This window comes from Phalacrocorax aristotelis, chromosome 2 (assembly GCF_949628215.1).
Source record: "Phalacrocorax aristotelis chromosome 2, bGulAri2.1, whole genome shotgun sequence".
NCBI classification, from domain to species: Eukaryota; Metazoa; Chordata; class Aves; order Suliformes; family Phalacrocoracidae; genus Phalacrocorax; species Phalacrocorax aristotelis.
The window spans coordinates 77,427,352-77,445,733 of record NC_134277.1 but is presented as its reverse complement, the minus strand read 5'-3'; the positions used below and the strand labels follow the sequence as shown (position 1 = coordinate 77,445,733).

Below are 18,382 nucleotides of genomic sequence, written 5' to 3'. Positions count from 1 at the left end.
ATATTCAGCAGTTTTTTGCTACCTACATCAGTTACTGAAGACTCGGACAATGCAATGTCTCCATGAACATACTACCCTCTACTGGCTGATTGCATGACAGCGTTGAGGTCTCTTCAGGCAAACACAAGGCAAAGACAGCTAGGGAGAGCCATCCTATAGCAAATATCCATCCAAAGTTGCTTTTGCTAAGCTTACTATCAATTCTGGGCTCATTATATTCTGCCTATAAACAGAAAACTTCTTTTAAATGAATAAAGATGCTTTGCTGAGTGCAGAACACTATTCCTCTTCTAAAACAGATGACAAAAGCATAACAGGTTACGATTATGTTTCACGGATAAAACATTCAAAAGGGGAATATCGGGGTTTTTTCAGGTTAGGAATACAAATATGCTTAATAACAGGTACAGTGGAAAGGTATACGTCTGCCCACGTGTACTGAGGGGTTCACATGATGCCTACTGAAGGCAACACAAATATGTATCTTGACTCAGGTAAGTGCGGGATCTGAGCCTGAATGAGGCTTAGTTTTGACAAAGTACTATTAGTGCTGTCCACGCTGCTAACTTAGTTATTTAAATATTAGCTAATTACCAACCTTAACAAAACAAGACCTCCACTCACCAATTTAGAAAGAGATGTTCCTAACAGCCTGGAAGGTTCGAATATTCAATTACCTATGTAAATACACACCTACCTCTAAAAGAAGTCTTTGTTTCAGAATTTACTTAGTGCTTCTAAATGAAAATATATAGGTTTATCTTGTTACTTACAGAATTCCAGTAACTGGACAGACACAGATATCCACCACATGGTAAGACTACCAGTCTTATCAAAAGAAAAAGAGTTTCACTACCACGTACCCGTAACTCTGAAAGATTTTTTTTTTTAATTAAAAATAAAGGGCCAGGAAAACCAGACCCACACACTAAGAAAAGATTTGGAAGTGAATATATATTATTACTATTTAACCCAAAGAAAATTCAGACCTTTATGCAACTTAAGCATAACTTCTAATTCCACCCATTTTCCCTAATGAAACGCAGATGCAACAACTCCAATCCTAATCAGAAACATCAATATCGTAGTTTCTCATTTTAGAGATTTGGAGAGAAACCAGGTAACAAGATCAAGGTAACGAAATACAACATTCAAAGAGACACGTAGTAGCCATGCTTAAGTGATCAAACAAAAACTTTTCGTTAATCAGGAACTTAAATGCTTTTATGTCTACAAGTGAAATTCCAAGAGAGACTTGGAATATTTGTAAATACCAGTTTGTTTATTTTTTAGTTACTCAGTGTTCCTGCATGAATACATATAAATACATGAAACCACCGTCACAGAAATACCTTTAAGTGGAACGCCAGACCTAATTTTATTCCATTTTATTTTCCATTGGGCTTTTTCTTTTGATGTAGTTGTATTTGATAAAAGAATCCAAACTATTAATGCCTTAAACTGGTGAGATTAACACCCTACTAAACAAAGAGAAGATGAGTATCTCCCACTTCAGTATTAAATTGGGTAGTTGTGGTCATCTCTCCTCTGTTGCACTCTGGCATGAGGGGCCATCAATATGGAGAGGGAAAGGTAAATATTTATCTTGAAAAATATCCTTTTCCTTACAAGATCTGGGGACCATCTTCATGAGTCAGAAAAAGGAGATTTAGGAAAAACGGTATTTGTGGAAAAACCTCATTGTTGATCTCCTGGGTCATAGGGTTTTTATCTGCCTATGATATGCTGTGACATTACACCTTTTTTTCTCCACCCATTTCCAAGAGGAGTGGAATCATCAGTTGATCTGTGTTCTGAAAGATGCAATGCAAGGTCTTGGACTGCAATTCCAAGGAGAGATGTCACGTAACAGTCAACACAGTCTCCAAACAACCAGTGCAGGAACAGCTAGAATTAGTTGACAGCACCTCTAAATTTTAAAATGCACAGATCTTCACTCATTTGAGCCCTCTGCCATACAGAGATCTCTTCCACTCCTCTTTTCTTCCCTCTTTGTGCTTTTGCATCACCATTTGACAGGGTGATTCAAAAGCCAGTCTGAACCTGCAGGTCCAATGTGGGAACCAGGGGCTGAAGAGGATCTCACAGGTGTTCTGACAGCCCTGTCAGCATCAGGAGGAGCTGCAAATGGAAGTATCAGTATCAAACTCCTCAGTCCCCAGCAGTCTTCTGGCATGCTTTTCTGGCTGGGAAAAGGAGAAAGCAGCTGACCCGGTAAAATCTGGGTGCTCAGGCATCCCTCAAACCTATAGTGTCCACTCTCATGCCTTCTAGGCACAGAGAAAGCACAGCTAGCACTGTGCAATCTGCCTTAGCAGGAAACATGTTTATCTATATACTACTTCTCTGTATCTCAAATGAGATACAGAAATGAAATCCAACTTCTATGGCATACCACACAAAGGGGGAGGGGGAGAAGAGTCCTTTAGTTTTCTCCTCCCCTCTCCATTACAGAGGTCATTATGAGCAAAGTTCTCTGTAGAGCCTGGTGCTCAATGGTTCAAGGCAGAAACCTTGCAAGACAAGCTAAAAGGAAGAAATAACAAGATTAAAAGGAAAAAAGTGGATTAAGCACTAGCTTATAAGAAAAAGCAAAAGCCACAGCCTGTCAAGAGAAGAAAAATACCCCTTTTCACTTTGGAGGACAATGACCCAGATCTAAGCATTTATTACTAGTGCAAAAATGTGTCTGACCTCAGGTGCCTGGCTGTCCGAAAAGTAGATAAACAAACTGTCACTTGAAAATACATCTTACATCTTTCTGTCAAGAAAACCTAAGCCAAGGATATTCTCAGCATTTTTGTGTCCTCTGATACTTCCCAGGCAATCCCTTAGCAAGTGACTTAGTGCGCTACCTCCCACAGTCTTTATTTTCACAAAGCCAAATGCAAGCTTTACCCAAATCCTGACTGCATTATCTTACTTAATTCTGTTAAGCCAGTGCCTATCACACCAAGAGAAATAATCTTCTCATCTTGTAGATAATAGAGAAACGTGTTACAAACTATTTGCCACATGCCATTTCTTAGTGTCCATCCAAACATATCACTTGTGATAATACAGTTTAGACAGCCAATTCACCTCCTCTACAGACTCAGCCCAACTAGTAAGCTATACATCACACTCCGATTTATTCTTTTCTATTTCTTCTTCTGTCACCACCCCCCAAACCAAACACAGAGCCAGTAATGATACTGTCCAACTTCGAGTATGTCAGAATTTAAACCATCCCGTAAGGTATTTTTGTTTAAACAATTTGGAGCCAACACCATAAAGCTGGTGTGGATTCTTAATAAAGGCCCTTTTTGGATCCTGAACAGAAAAGAACTAAAGATTCACCAAGCTACTCACTGCCTGTTAAATATGAGTTGTTCACATGAACAGAGCAAGTGGAAAATTAGCACTGCCCTGGTGATGCCAAGGGCTTCAGTAGACTTCAGAGCTTCCTACTTTATTGGATGTTGTACATGAGCAGAGAAGAGAGTGAGCAGATGCAGGGGAGCAGTCATTCTGAGAGATAAGCCAGAACCAGCAGACACCCTTCTTAAAGTCTAGATTAAAGAAAGAAAAGCAGCAAGGACCTCCTGACAACGATTAACTATTTTCAATTTTTCCAGAATAAAGTGATTCACGCAGATTAGAGAAGGGGTTTCTGGCTGAGTTTTTTTCTTGTTGGTTCCCCCCCTGAATCCTCAGAAAGTTCAGCACCTGGTGGCAGATGGGATGAAGAGACCCTCTCTTTCTTTGTACTCACACCCATCAAAACAATACAAAACAATCCTGCTATTAGCTGCAAGTTCCTCACCAACAGTCACGTCAGTGCAAGGACTAGAACACCCAGACTCTGACAGCGGCAGGGGAGCAAGACAGCTGCAGCAAGCCACCTAAGCCCAACCATCAGAGACAAGAAGCAGGCAGTTTATTTCACATCAGCTTTTCCCTCTTTTCAAGTTGATCCATAACTTGCTGACCAGCTCCCTTGCCCCCCTGCATCCCCCCCCCATTTTTTTGACTCGTGCCACAGAAGCTACATCCACAGACCTGAGCTGGATCAGGTCCCTCAGCACTTAACAGGAAAGTTAACATAATTAAGCACAGCCTTCATTTTCCCAAAGTAATCTACATCTAAGCTGCATTGCTCTGAAGTTATAATCTGTCCGCATTATTTATAAGGTAAAGAAAACCATACTTGTACCACAATACAATATAGTTCTTTGTGAGAAATGTAACATTTCCTTTTTATATTTTCCTTTCTTCAAATATGCAATAAAACATACACAAAAATACTACATGGAATATGCCCCATTGGCAGGAATATTTTTTTTAAGGGTAATAAAGTGGCAAGACAGGGAGCTCAAGATACATTAGTCATTTCTTTTAGAGGGACCATGCTTCACTAACACTGTCAAGTCTGTTGGTTAAGATGAAGAAAATCCATTGGAAATGCATTTTCAATAAGCATCAATAGCCTTGGTAAGTATCTTTTATATATATAAAAAAGAAATAGATAGAAACGTCTGCTATGTTTCTGGCTGACTAACACATTTTTCAACTAAACAGTGTTGTGTATTTTCTAATTTAAACTGTCAAAGCAGTGACTGCACCATTTGTCCATACATAAAAAACTATCATTTTACTTAGGACAGGGGAGCAAAGTGGAAGCTCCATGGTCTAACTGACAGTATTTTGCATGGTATGGCAGTTATCCATCATCTAAGATGGTACTAGCAGTCCCTACCCTATTCTTTTACTAATTTAGATTTTTAAAGAGTTATACTACTCAAGAAATGCAATCAAGTCATTCCTGCTGTCACAGCACATACACCTACTGTATAAATTAATTGGTACAGACAAGAGCCTTACCAACCAGTCTCAGGGTAACTCTCTCTCATATCTTTACATGCTACTTAAATATAGGAAACCCAAAACCCTCATCTTGATTTTATCATATAATCATACTATGAATAGAAGTGGGATAATGATAAAGTACCTTTTCCCTATTTCCAAAGTGTCATTTTCATTCTCTATTGAGGCACAACATGCTCTGCCAGACAATGAAATTGGAACTACAGTATTTCCACTTGGTCTTGCACTGAAGTGGCTTTTGTAATTCAAACCATCTGTTTAAAATTATTTTATGTTCAACATCTTCACTGAGTATTGTAGGGATTATAAAAACAAATGACATCGGTTTTAAATTTTAAATGTGGTTCAGTAAAGCACATCCAAACCTGAGGCAAAGAGCTAAAAGAATATTTAATTTTATTTTTAACATTACTTGATAATCGAAATTACTCCGACTGCCTAGAAAAGTCTCTTTTGCCAAAACTTTTCAAGGAGAAATTTGACTATGGCCTACAAGGTGCCAATAAAATATCAAGTGCCCTAATACTTGAATGTACTGAAAATCAGTTACCCCAATGTCAGCCCATGCAATTTTCTCTGAATTACCCTGTAAACATGGGAAATCGTATCCACAAGCCTCCCTAGAGCAAAAATGTACTTGAGAACAACACTGGCAACAGGATGACATTGGCAAAAAGAACAAGGGTACTTCTTTAAGAAATCAGGACTACTTTGAGGCATGAAAGCAAAAACAAGAGCATCATCCTTTGGTAACACTTGTTAGCCAAGCGGAGAAAATACAAAAGAGTAGAAATTTGGCATTATGTCTGCTCAGTATGGGGGCAGCTAGAAATTCAGAATGTGGAAAAAGCAAAACCCCACAACAATAAACCCCGAGTGGTTTTCCTGCAAATCAGCTCTTTCACTAGGCAACAGCATTTGGGAGGCCTTGCCTGTTCTCAGGAGGTATTTGCAAATCCTCATGGGTATTTCTTGACTTCTGCGTCATTCAGCAATACTCTATCAGCAAGTCTTCTTCAAGCACCACTACTCTACAGCTTAACATTATATTTTCATCTCAGTATGGACTGTTTAGTTCTTTGTGTGCTGCCAAGAGCGTCTTGCATTACTCAGATATCTCTATTCTTGAAAAAATAAGGATTTTTTTTTTCCCCTGTCATTTTTTCTTGCCCTCTTTGGAGATCTTGTAGACAGATTTTTCATATTACAAGTTTTATGGGATACTCTCAGGTTGGCATTCTTTCCCCAAAAGTATCTCACAAAACCTAGCCCACTAGCTCGCACAGCTGCTAGGGTCAAGGCACAAGTGGCACTTAAGGGAACACAAGCACATGGAAGACAGCTTGCCACAGCAGTCTCACGGTCTCATTGGAGCCCTCCCTGACAAACCAAGGCTGAAGGCCCCCCGAGACATTTTTAAAGAGATTTGCAATAAAGCACATGCACCAACACAAGAAGCACGGTTCTTCCCTTTAGCAAAAAAAGACAAGGATCAAACTCTTTAAAGTCATACAACAAATATTAATGTAGAGCACACAGGGAAAAGGATGGAAAAGAACAACTTTCAGCTGCAGTGAGCTTTGCAAAACCAGCTTGCAAATGTATTCTGTATACACAGAAAAGAACACACCCTTTGACACAAAAAAAACCCCAACAAACCAACAAAATAGTGCTTAAAGAATGTTCCATAGAAGCTAGTGTGAATAAGGAAGGTTTAAAAAAGCTGACAGAAGTTGTTTGTCGTTTATTAAGCCACATTTTCTTATAAATATCAACCATTACAAATATGCAGGAATTATGTCAAATAGTAATAAGCCACATCTGTTGAATCTTGCATATAAGCCTCTGAATGTCAATTTACCAACAGCTTAAGTTTGAAGGAGAAAAAGGACTACAAGAGAACCTTCTAAGCATACAGTTATACTTTTAATAAAAGAAATACAGAAGACAAATAATTTGTAGGTTGCCACCCTTTCAAAAGCTTTTATTTAAAAAAAGGACTTTGGAGCTTTTGAGCTCTAAAGTACTATTTAACTATGCCAGCCAGTTGAATATAATATATAACCAAAGGGCTAATAACAACTGACTAGTATAATTGATATTTCGTACACCTTCACCCACCAAACCTCGTTTCACAGCCAAGTGGACACAGATGGAGGTAAGTTAAGTTTTTCACTGAGAACAAAAACTCCCTTAAAGCCTGAGGTGAGCACACATAAGGGAAGCAACCCAAACTGCAGATGCGTTACACGGCACAGTTCACCGCCGAGCGGAGCTGGGCAGAGCAGGCTGCGAATGCGGAGGGGAGCGATGCCCAGCGCCCCCCGGGACAGGGGCACGCAGCCCCCACCCGCGGCGGCGGGGGGGGGGGCGGGTGCTCTCCAGGGTCCTGCACCACTCCCGGGCCCCACAGAGCCCTTCGCGCTCAGGGGTGCCGCCCGGAACTCGGCCCCGTGATGGACCCGTCAGTCCCTGGGAAATCTGGAAGTACTGCTTCGTCATAAAGTAAGCACGAGGGGAAAACGTTCTCCAATTCCTTCAATCGCCAAATGAAACAAACTAGTAAAAAAAATTAGCAATAGCCAAGTTGTAAAGTGCAGAAAAACACTAATAGGATGGATTGTATCACCTCCAAAAGAGCATTCGAGTTCTCAGATAGTAATGTAAATACGCACAGTATTTGCCCAAGGATACTTTGAGGTCTAGTAAGAAATCTTAATGCAAAGGACTCACCTCTCTAACTCTTCCACCAGCAGCCATAGTTGCAAGGTTTTCACACAGAAACCATTTTCCTGAGCGTGCGTAAGTCACAAGAACCACTCAGATTATCAGTTACTGCAGCCTGAAATACTTACATTCACTTCAGAACAAAGTTGTTCTTGCTCCTACAGCAGTCTCTACTAACAAAGTAATTACCATTTGTTATACCTTACGATATAGCGACTTGTAAACACCCTCTGTTGAAACCCTGTGAGCTCACACTTGGTTTTAAGACAAAGCCAAGACATTTTTCGTTTCTGTAAGACACCTTTACTTTTCAGCTGCTGACTGTCTCCAATAATTAACAGAGCCAGGAAATGATTCCTGGAAACAAGCAGTATTGTGCCTCTTTGCAGTTTGGGGCACTGCTGATTTAAAATGAGAGCTCCCCACTACTCAAACTTCTTCGGCAAAAAATGGCAATAGCTTCATTGTAGGAAAAGAGCTCAGAGAGCAAGATGAAAACTGATAGACAGAGACCCAGAAACCTGGAGAACACAGACGGGCAACCTCTCTCCAGTTCTCATATTACATTTTCCCCCCAAAATGGAGACTCATTTGTAGCTTCCTGATCTCTCTGCTGGCAAGAGGGGAGCGAAACAACACTGGTGGGTAGATTCCAAAGAGATGACAATCGCTATTATGAGACAGACACCAAACACAGTTCCATTACAAGAACAGGAAGGCAAAGTCTACCTATTTCAGTATCCACTTTCAGAGAGGACACAACCAGTTTTGAGATGACAGAAAAAGCCTATTATTGACGTCTGTGTAGCAGTTATTCACCTACCATCTGTAGAAACTTGCTTGTAATTAAAAGGATGTTTTCCAAAATACCCAAGACCAGCAATGCAAATATATTTTGTCAGGTATTTTACACAGAAATGGCTGTCATGGGAGTAGCAGTTAAAAGAACGTGAGGTTTTCGGTCACAAATACTGCAAGGAAAATAAAGCCAGTATAGCTGCAGAGAGTTGTCCTGTCCTCCTTTCCTCGTCCCCACTTATTCCTGTGCCAAACCGCTTTCTTGGGCTGGCACAGCCATCCGTGCTACTGTATAGTCAAGCAGACTGGAGAATTAATTCAACTGAAAATAACGTCAAGAGGAAAAAAAAAAAAAAAAGGAAGAGTAAAGATAACTTTGTTGCAGTTTAGTTCCCCAAAACAAACCTCTGCATTGGCACCACGACAGGATTGCATCTCCTCCCAACAGCAGTGCTAACTCAGCATGTTCAAAGCATGTCCTCAGACTCCTACGTTGTTCTCCAAAGCCTGCACCTCACACTAGTTGGATTCCTTTTGCTAACACCATAGTTTATTGCATGACCTCCTCCACAGGCCATCTCAAATCTCTCTCATCACTTTTCCCCATTATATTTGAACATGACTGAAGAACAGCAGGCTGCATAAGGAAAATTTTGGTCTGTTTTTTTTTTTTCCAAAACTGAGCAAATACCAAATCAAAGAGGAGCAAGGTGAAGCAGGCAACCCTCAAACGCACAGAGCAGCAGCATGGAGTCAGCATAGCAAGATCTCTGCAAGTTGGCCCACGCTTCTGCAGTGACAGGAATAAGCAAGACCTTTTGAACATTAAACCTTAACTTTCTTGACCTCCGCAAACCCTCAGTAAAAGGCACCTTAACAAATTCGGCAAAACAGCTTTTCATTTGAATTTAGTACCTTTAGCCCTCAGACTCAAGAATGACTCTACAACTACTGTTTTCATACTTCACTTCAGTGCACTGTTTCCCTTCCCCATATACACTGTTCTTCACCATGGTGACACACAGTAAGGTGTGTGTACCATCTTAGGCAGAGTGGTCTGTTACCCTCTACGACAGCTTTCTGTGCAGCCTGTGCTTCCAGACAACACACACTGTCTTCCACACCAGGGTGAACAAAGCCCAAGCGATTCAATACTCTAGTGTTTGTGGTGTCATAAAAGCTCATATCTTTTATTCATAAATTACATTTCCTCACTCAACTGCAACAACATTTTTCCCTACCTAGTCTTTCTCACAAAAACATGAAACTTCAACAAGTCTTCTAAAATACTCCTTAGGCTCTGAGTGTGTTTGCTTACTGTGTTCTTGATCATAGGCTTCCAAATATCCACTGTTCACAGTAATGCCTCAAAACAACAGTTTTAGAGGTAGAAGAGCAAAGCCAAACTTCGATACAAAGGGATTTGGGGGATTTGTTTTGTTTAATGCAGGTCCTCACCTGACTTCATGGGACATTATCACATTTTTGGTGAGGCTGAAAATATTTCCAAGAGCCCCTTCACACTGCTGTACTACTTTGACTTCAAATCCCAATTTAACAAACACTTTCTAAAGTCAGTTCCTCTGGGTAAAGCTGCGTCTGTACTTAACGCACAAGTCACTAGTAACTACTGATATCAGCTATTCTTGTTAAAAAACTTGCCCTTAAAACTGGAAGGGACAGATACAGTTTCAGAGAAATGGCAGAGGTCTTTAAGCACAAACTACCAACATTATGAGTCTCAACATTTGCATTATTCAGCTCCTGCAGAATATCAAAATGTTTTTGAGGTTAGAGAGTTTAAAAAGCACTGAAATTAAAATTTGTTAAGGTCTGAAAGTAAACATAAAAATCAACTTCTGTAAAATTTCTTTTGAAAGGGGTAAAAGTCTTAGATAAACATACACAGACAAAGATTCTCTCAGGCAGCTCAGTTGTAGAAGACTTGGCATAACTCAGAGATCTGCATTATTTTAAAGTAGAAATCAGATTTGCTTCAGATTTTCCTCCATTCCCTGTCCCTTCATCAGGACTCCAATCAGATGAAAAAAGGTTACTCTGCTTCACTGTAGGACTCACTAGAACACATTAATTCATACATTTCAAGTACTCAGGACAGAAAAACCCATTATGGACCCAAGATAATTAATTTCTTAAAAATGAAATTAGCCTTTTCTGTAGAAGCTGAAAGAGAAAACCCCATATAGCTTGACTTAAACTCTGCATTCACTCACTGTGAGAGCAGTTGACACTACACCAGAATAGCACAGAAAGAAACCACACTTTACACACAGGACCCCATGAAACAGCATGGAGGAAACCTGAAACTGGTCACATGTTTAAGTACATTAAACTTTGAAGTATTACCTCAAGACTTAACACTCCTACCAAAATCAACACAGTAAAAGCAAAGACCAAATTTTTTCTACTTATTTTCCATCTCAAGAACTGTAAGTTTAAAAGTTCATGAAGAAACACAATTAGACTGAAAAAATTATTTATATACCACCACCTCCAAAATGCTCTGAACATCTTTTTTCTACAGGCCCCGTGCATTTTGGATATTTAGCTTGGCAGACCTGTTTTAGAGATCAAGCTTTCTGAGATGTACTTAGGTAGGCCATCCTTCAGATATAGAATCCAAATCCTTTAAAAATTCGAAGGAAACTCTAACTCCAGTAAGAGACAAAGCAGCTTGATGAACAATCTGCCTCGCTCAGAATGACTACTGAATAAATTAAGAAAAACATTATTTTGTAGCTGTCTGCCTCAAGTAGTTCCACATAATGCTTGATTTCCAGAACTCGTACATCTTCTGCCTTGCACATCCTCCAGGGTGCTACACTTTCCTTATCAGGTCTCTCAAAACAATAACCCCTTTGTATATACTGTAAGAAACTGGCTTTAAGCATACTGTTAAAAGCAAGTCTTTCTCCCTACGTTCTTCAGCTCTGGAATACACATTTCAGCTGCATTAACTTTATTCCAGCCATCCGTAAATTATTTTGGAGCAACTGACATCTGTAAATATTTTAGTTTAACAAACCCAAACCTCTTTCGAAGTACAGAAACAGAGGGACATGTCTGCATTATTTTAGGTGAAGAAGAATGAAAAAGTTAGTCCTTACTGTAACAGCACACAGAAGTTGGCAGAAATGAGTCTACTAAAGGCAGAATTTAGTGTTTGAACTATCTTTACACATCTGGAAGTCACATGTAAACATTGCCAATCGCCACTAGAGGCTGCTACAGGACATCAGGAAGTTTTCCCTCCATTTTAAGGGAAAAGGCAGAACACCAACATACCGACTTTTAACAAGTTCATACTGAACATGCTTTAACTCTCCAGAAAGGAAAGGAAAAAGGACAAGATATCTTTAAGCCTTCCTAATTCCACCGGAGCAGCAACAGTAAAATATTTTTGTTCCTATTTGTATTGTGGTCTGAGTCAAATTTTAAAGCATTTTCCACGATTTACCACCATTTTACTTTACCAAAAAAAGCATTTACCACCATTTTACTTTATGCTACAACCAGTTCACGCTCCGCTACTTACTCTTTTTATATATCGACAACATAAAACAGTTAGTAAAAAAATCAATTTTATTATAACGAATACAAAATTGATTACACTATTTACAAAGATTTATGCAAATTAAAAACAGAAGGAAAGCACCAGTCTTCCATAGCATACTGTCATGACACGAATGGAATAGTTTGCAGTCACAGTACTGAATATTGTTTGTAGATCTTTGTATCACCACAAAATGTTGCCACTATTTTCCTACCAAGATTTCAGCCCCAATTTTCCTCTCAGTAAAACAAAACTCCTAGCGAGCCAGCTTTATATGCAAAGAGAGCTCCTATTAGCGGGGATGGGGCGTTATTTTCAAATACACGGATCAGAAACCAACGCTAACCCTGTTCCGCATCGTTTCCAGTGAGCTAAACTCCCCTTAGTGCCTGCTGCCACACTCTAGTTCAAGTTTCTTGCCAGTAACACACAAGGTGACAGCTTCGCATGACCTTTTCAAGAGTGACAGCATCCTACCTCCAGACACACAACCCGCGCTCGCCCCTCCCAAACCCCCCGCCTGCTAGGCACACCTGACGCCAGGCGATACCTCAAGTCCACGGGGGGCGCGGAGCCGGACCCACCTCACCACCCACCCGGCCCGGGGCAGCCCAACAGGGACCCGCCTTCCCTGGAGGCCCCACACCGGCCCGGCCGCCACACCCCGGACCTGGGCACGGCTGACGGCTGCACTGAGGCCTGAGCCCCGCACCCGCACCCCCACCCCAGCAGCACCCTTATGCCACCGGCCGGGTCAGTCCGGGCCGCCGCCGAGCCCCTAGAGCAGCCAAAAATCTCCGGGGGGGGCCACAGCCAGGCCCACGTGAAGCAGCCCCCCCTGCCACCCGCGCGAGAAGCGCCCAATGCGCACGCGCAAAGCACTCACTCATCTCCCACGCCGCGAGCCCCCAACAGCTTCCGCTTCCACCCAGCCGTTTCCTCTCCCCGGCCACGCCCTCCGCCAGGGCGCCGCACGCAAGCCTTGCCCCTCCCGGCGAGGCCCCGCCCCATGCTGCCACACGCCCGCCAGCCGGGCCGCCTACCGCGCAGGGGAGGGGTGGGGCCCTGGTGGAGGGGCGCTGTTCGCCGTTGGCCGGGGCTCTCTCGCGAGAGTTAGGATCCGGAAGCGGTAGCGGGGCCGGTGGGAGGTGGCTGAGGAAGGGGAGGCGGTGGCGGGAGGAGAAAGGGGGAGTTGCTGTTGCCCCTGGCGGCGGCGCCCGCAGCCGCGGAGGGGGCTGGCAGCGCCTCCGGCCCCGGTCCCGGCAGAAGCGGCCTTGACGGCGGCGGCGGTTCCGCGCAGGCTTTGCCGAGGTAGCGCCTTGGCAGCGGTCGCGCCGTGCCGGGCTGTAAGATGGCGGCGGCAGGCGGGGGCAGCAGCGTGAACCCCTTCCTCAGCGACTCGGAGGAGGACGAGCCCGAGGAGCCCAGGCCCGGCGGCGGCAGCAGCAGCAGCAACGAGCCGGGCGGGCCGGCGTACCCGCAGCGGCACCAGGAGGCGCCGGCGGCCGCGGGGAGCCCCGAGGAGCCGCCGGGTGTGCGTGCAGCAGCAGCGGGCGATGTCGGCGGCGGGGCGGGGGCGGGCCCCGGAGCGGGGGAGCCGCCGCGGGTGTCGATGGACGCGATCGCGGCGCAGCTGCTGCGGGACCAGTTCTTGCTGACGGCGCTGGAGCTGCACACGGAGCTGCTGGAAAGCGGCCGGGAGCTGCCCAGGCTCCGAGATTTTTTCTCCAACCCGGGCAACTTCGAGCGGCAGAGCGGCACGCCGCCCGCCGGCGGGGCCCTGGGCGGCGGCGTGCTCGGGGGAGCGGGCGGCAGGGAGCCCGGGGCCGGGCAGCTCAGTAAGTCACCCCGGGGCGGGTCTCTGGGGAAGCCGGGCGGCCGGGGAAGGCGTTTTGCATCGCTTCTTGTTTTCTGTGGCCTGCGTGCGGGAGTGGGGGAGGCTGATGGAGCAGGGCGGCCCGGGGACCGGGGAGGTGGGGTGCCAGGGGCGGTGTTACCTTGGTCCCGCTCACGTACCGTGTCGAGCCTCGGGCCTCGTGAGAAGGTCACGCCTGTGCCAAGAAAGAAGTTAGAAGTTTGGGAATTTCAGCCTTAATTTTTAGCTGTCTCGAGGTTTCTTGTGCCTTCTTGAGTGCCTGCTGTCCAGGGCTAAGCCATATGCTGCTGCTAGGAGAAAGAGTTGGGTGTTAAGCTATAGCTACTACGTTTTAAGTCTAAAAATTGTCAAAAACTGGGTGTTGGGGCCACCATGTTATTTCTGCGGATGCATTGGAATGGCCAAGTCATCCAAGGATAGGTCTGAGTTTCACAGGTCATCAGAACTAATACAGTGTTTCCTATAATTAATGCTGGTGTGCTTACCAAGCACCTGCAGTCATTGGCTAACCGTTTTGGCATCTGGAGTTGGGGAGCGGTAAACATGCTGGATTAGTATGGGCTTTTCGGAGAAAAAGTGGTGCAGGTTCCTGGAAAATCATCATGTAGCTGGTCTTAAAGCCTTTTGAGTTTTAATAGTAGAGCAGATGGCTTAGAATAAAATTACTTGTGTCTTATCAATGTTACTGTCGATAAGGGCAGAGTTCTAAAAGAGGAGGTAGCATGTGGAAGTGGCTTTGAGAGAGGGGAGCTGCCCAGCCTCCTGATTATTGAGGACTTAATGGATTCATGGGAAGGTATTAAAATTAAAGGAGTTGTGGTTAGCAGACAGTTGAAAGAGTTATTTATGTGTTTGTGTATTCTAAGACACCTAATGGCATTTTGTAGATAGTCCCATATTTTTGTTCGTTTTTAAAAACGTTTCTAATGTTGTAAAGACATGCACTTAGACTTAAAATTTGGAAATAGCTAATGGTATCTAGATGGCTGGGATAACAGGGAGACATCTAAACTTTCAATTTGTTATTGCTTTTCAATATCTTTTAAAATTGGTATGGATTTTTTTTAATTGATGCTGTGTTTATATCCTGGTTATGTTGTTCGTGAATACTTAAAATTTTTTATGTGGCTTTGTCCAACTGAGACCTTCAGTGTGGTCGTCTTCATGATAAGTTGGTGAATGTTGGAAAAACTTGTGCTTCAGAGCTTCGAACTTATATAAATTGGTGTTTCATTAAAAGCAGCTTCCTTGGGGATTCCAGTCAATTCATCTAATTGATTAAATACTCTCTTTTCTTTGTTGACATGTTATTTCCAGTTATCGATAGTGTGCATACTGCAGTAGAATTAGAAAAACAGCAGCCTTGTGTAACTGTGGTGTTATGCGTGCAAAAAAAAAGACCTCTTGCAATCCCAGACCAATGTACGTTTACATGAGAACATCTCAGTGATTATTGTTCTGACCTGCTGAATGATAGATGGTGATGAGACACCACGATTAAAAAAAGGAGGGAGGAGGCAGGGGAGAAAGAGGAGGGGGGACTAAAACTTATTTTGAAGCAGTTTAATAATACTGCGGTGTGCTAAAAATAAATATTGTTCTTAGGTTAAAGACCTTAGGTTAAAGGCTATGGGTGTCTTGAAATCTGATATCTACAACAGGTTAGAGTTTGCTTTTCAAAGGATTTTTTTTATCTTGACAGTGATTCAAAAGGCAGTTCAAATTGAGTGACACTGAAAGGTGACAGATCCAGAACAATGCAAAAAAATGTATTTTGGTATAGCTCAAGTAGATTTTTGAACTTATTTCCATCAGACTTTCTTGCAGTCTGGAGTCTAGCATTGAGCTAGCAATTGTGACAGTGCTGTTAGCCTGATTCTTGTTAATGTCAACCAGAACTGATAGGCTCCTGCCTCTAAATTTATGCCAATTTCCAAATGTTGAAAAATAGAGTGCAGCAGACTCTGGTGGGCTGAAAATTTTATGGTCTTTGCAGGAGTTCTTTTCACTTCCCTCTTAAGCATCTGGTATTATTGGATTTAGGTCGAGGACTAAGGCACAGATCATATCTGACAGTAAGTCTGAATAGTTTCTTAAGTTAGTCAAAAAGTTCAAAAGTTTTGTTGAGAGGTCCAGTCTGTTGTGCCCGCTTTCATGGATCCTCACATGGATACTCGCAGAGAATGTATGTGAGAGGAGTGCAAGTATCTTCTCTTGCTTTAATGTGCCAAAAGGTATTTTCAAGTTTTCTTTCTATAAAGTGGTGATGTAGACAGCAGCAGAGTTTGGCATGACTGACACTTCAAGGTCACTTGAATTTTATGCTTCAGTGAAAAAAAAATGTTCTTAATGTGCTCAGATTAAAATAATTCTTTATTTCTGTTGATATCTAAAGTTAGAACTTCTTTTCAGCACTAGCTTTGCATCTGCTCCTCCCTGCCCCCAAGTTAGATGAATTTCTATAGTTTTACGATAGGGTTTTAATAATTTGAGTGGGTGCAGAAAAAGTGTGACTGACAGTTCTTGTTGAATGTGAAGTATGTTTGGAATGCTGCTGAGGATTTCTACAGAGCAATGGAAAGCTGTTGTACTGTGCGTTCCTGTACAGAATGGGAGAATCTCAGTGTGAGCGTTCATTGGCGCTTCTCAGAACCCTTTTAGGCAAGCTAAACTATAAGTGCGTGCTGGAATTTTTCATTTTATCTTTCTCTTTATAGACTGCTATAAAGAGATTATAATGAAGTATCATAGGATTTAAACAACTAGCATCATGTGGTCAGCTAGTGACTTAGAAGCTGTTTTGTCTTTGAACTGTGCTTCAGAGCGCTTGGTTACAAAAGCAAATGACTGTCAGGTGACTAGGATTTCTTAATTTTTTGGAAAAACACCCTTCCATTTTCCAGCAGCAGTAATGTCACAGCTGCAGAAAGAGATTCAGGTATATTGTAATGAAAAATATGGAAATGTGTATTGTGTCTAGCAACTTTGCACTTTTAGTTTGAAGCAAATTAACTTTGTGAAGGAGTCAGCACTGTTCGTTTGGATGCACAGCACTTGCGTACGCTCATCCTTCATGTCCTGTATCTATGCTAGATCATCCCAAACTTCTGTGACAGCTTCTTGATTGGTTTCAGTACCAGTAGCTCCACATCTGCTAGACCGTTTTGATAGCATTTTTCTAACGCTACTCATGCGAGTGGTATGGTTTGGAAGTCCCTCCTACTTAGAGTATCCCAGATCTTTTGCAAGGCTCTGGTTAACACATACATAATTAAATGTAAATCTGTGTCCCCTTCCCTATCATGTTTGCCTAAGAAAGTACTGTACAAATTGAGATTTAGAAATAAAACTGTGGCTCAAATATCCCTGTTCCAAACCTCAAATGTTTTTGTGTATGTACATACGATCATAATTCAAGCTGGAGCATAGTGGGTAAAGAAACCTTTTTTTTTTTTTTAAAATGTGATTGATAGGATGCCCTTTGATTGCTATGCTTGGCAAATGCACTTTCATGAAGGGTTGCAGCTTACAATGTTAGAACTAGCTTTAGTCTTAAAATCTGCCATTTATTTTTTCTTTGACTGTTTTGCTGTTAGGGAAAGGCGAGATTTTTGGGTGGGGGAGAGAAGAAGGGAAGCAGCAATACGGTTAGCTAGAGCTTAGCATTTCAGAACCAACCATTGGAAGCTTCATTAAGCACCCTTGTACATAATTTCAATTCCATGTAAGTTATGTCAAGTTTCCTGTATCTTTTCTTCCTCTGAGAATCATCATCTTCGTGACTGAAGATGTGACTGTTCATCTGAGAGAGCACTTGCTGGAAATTTTATATGGGATTCATTACCTAGCATTTGCAAGCAAGTCATAATCAAGTAGGTACTGCTATCAGCTGTGTTGGAAGCTGATCTGTGTGCTGATCTGTCATCTCTGTAAACTTACAAATGTTAAGTACTGGACTTCTATGTTCTATAAGCTCAGAATTAACGAAAATATGGAAAAAGAATCTTTTCCAGGAAGTTCTCATACTTTCAAACTAAACTAAAATTTGCTACAAATTGAGTTAGGTAATTTATATATGTGGAACTATTTAAAATACAGCATCAGAAAGTGTCTTACCTATCAGCATATAAAAGTCATAAAACCTTATGCTGTTGTGTGTTCAAAGTTATAACTCTTTCTCTTCAATGTATTATTGTATTTGGTTTTCTAGTGTATTGTAAAGATGCAGGTTTGAGAAACTGAGATGAATTCTCCTCTAGCATAGGCTAAAACCGAGTGATTCAGTAAAGGTTGTAGGCCATGTATTTTTATTTATGATGCTCATGGCACAAAGTATATTGAGTTTGTTGGATGAAAAGTTAAAACAAATTTGTAAAGTTGCTGGGGTTTTTTTTGTGATTTTTTTTTGTTTTGGGGGGAGGGGTGTTGGGGGATTTGGTCGGTTGTTTTTTTTATGAAAAAGCCCTTGAGAAATACTGAACTCTTTCCCCGGTGCACCATAGGGGAGAGGCAATTTAATT

At 42.3% G+C, this 18,382-nt stretch overlaps 2 protein-coding genes across 8 annotated transcripts in view; one reads left to right on the top strand and one right to left on the bottom strand.

Moving 5' to 3' along the window:
- PIGN (phosphatidylinositol glycan anchor biosynthesis class N) overlaps positions 1-12,959 on the bottom strand; it is a 199,635-nt gene extending 186,676 nt beyond the window's left edge. For all 3 annotated transcript variants that reach the window (XM_075084211.1, XM_075084210.1, XM_075084212.1), the window contains exon 1: positions 12,873-12,959. The gene's annotated coding sequence lies outside the window, so the exon portion shown is untranslated. The remainder of the gene's footprint in view (positions 1-12,872) is intronic.
- Positions 12,960-13,210: 251 nt separating this feature from the next.
- RELCH (RAB11 binding and LisH domain, coiled-coil and HEAT repeat containing) overlaps positions 13,211-18,382 on the top strand; it is an 87,443-nt gene continuing 82,271 nt past the window's right edge. For all 5 annotated transcript variants that reach the window (XR_012659087.1, XM_075084206.1, XM_075084204.1 and 2 more), the window contains exon 1: positions 13,211-13,824. Coding sequence is in view for 4 of the 5 variants with exons in the window: in XM_075084206.1 (XP_074940307.1) it covers positions 13,338-13,824 (487 nt within the window). In the remaining variant the exon portion in view is untranslated. The remainder of the gene's footprint in view (positions 13,825-18,382) is intronic.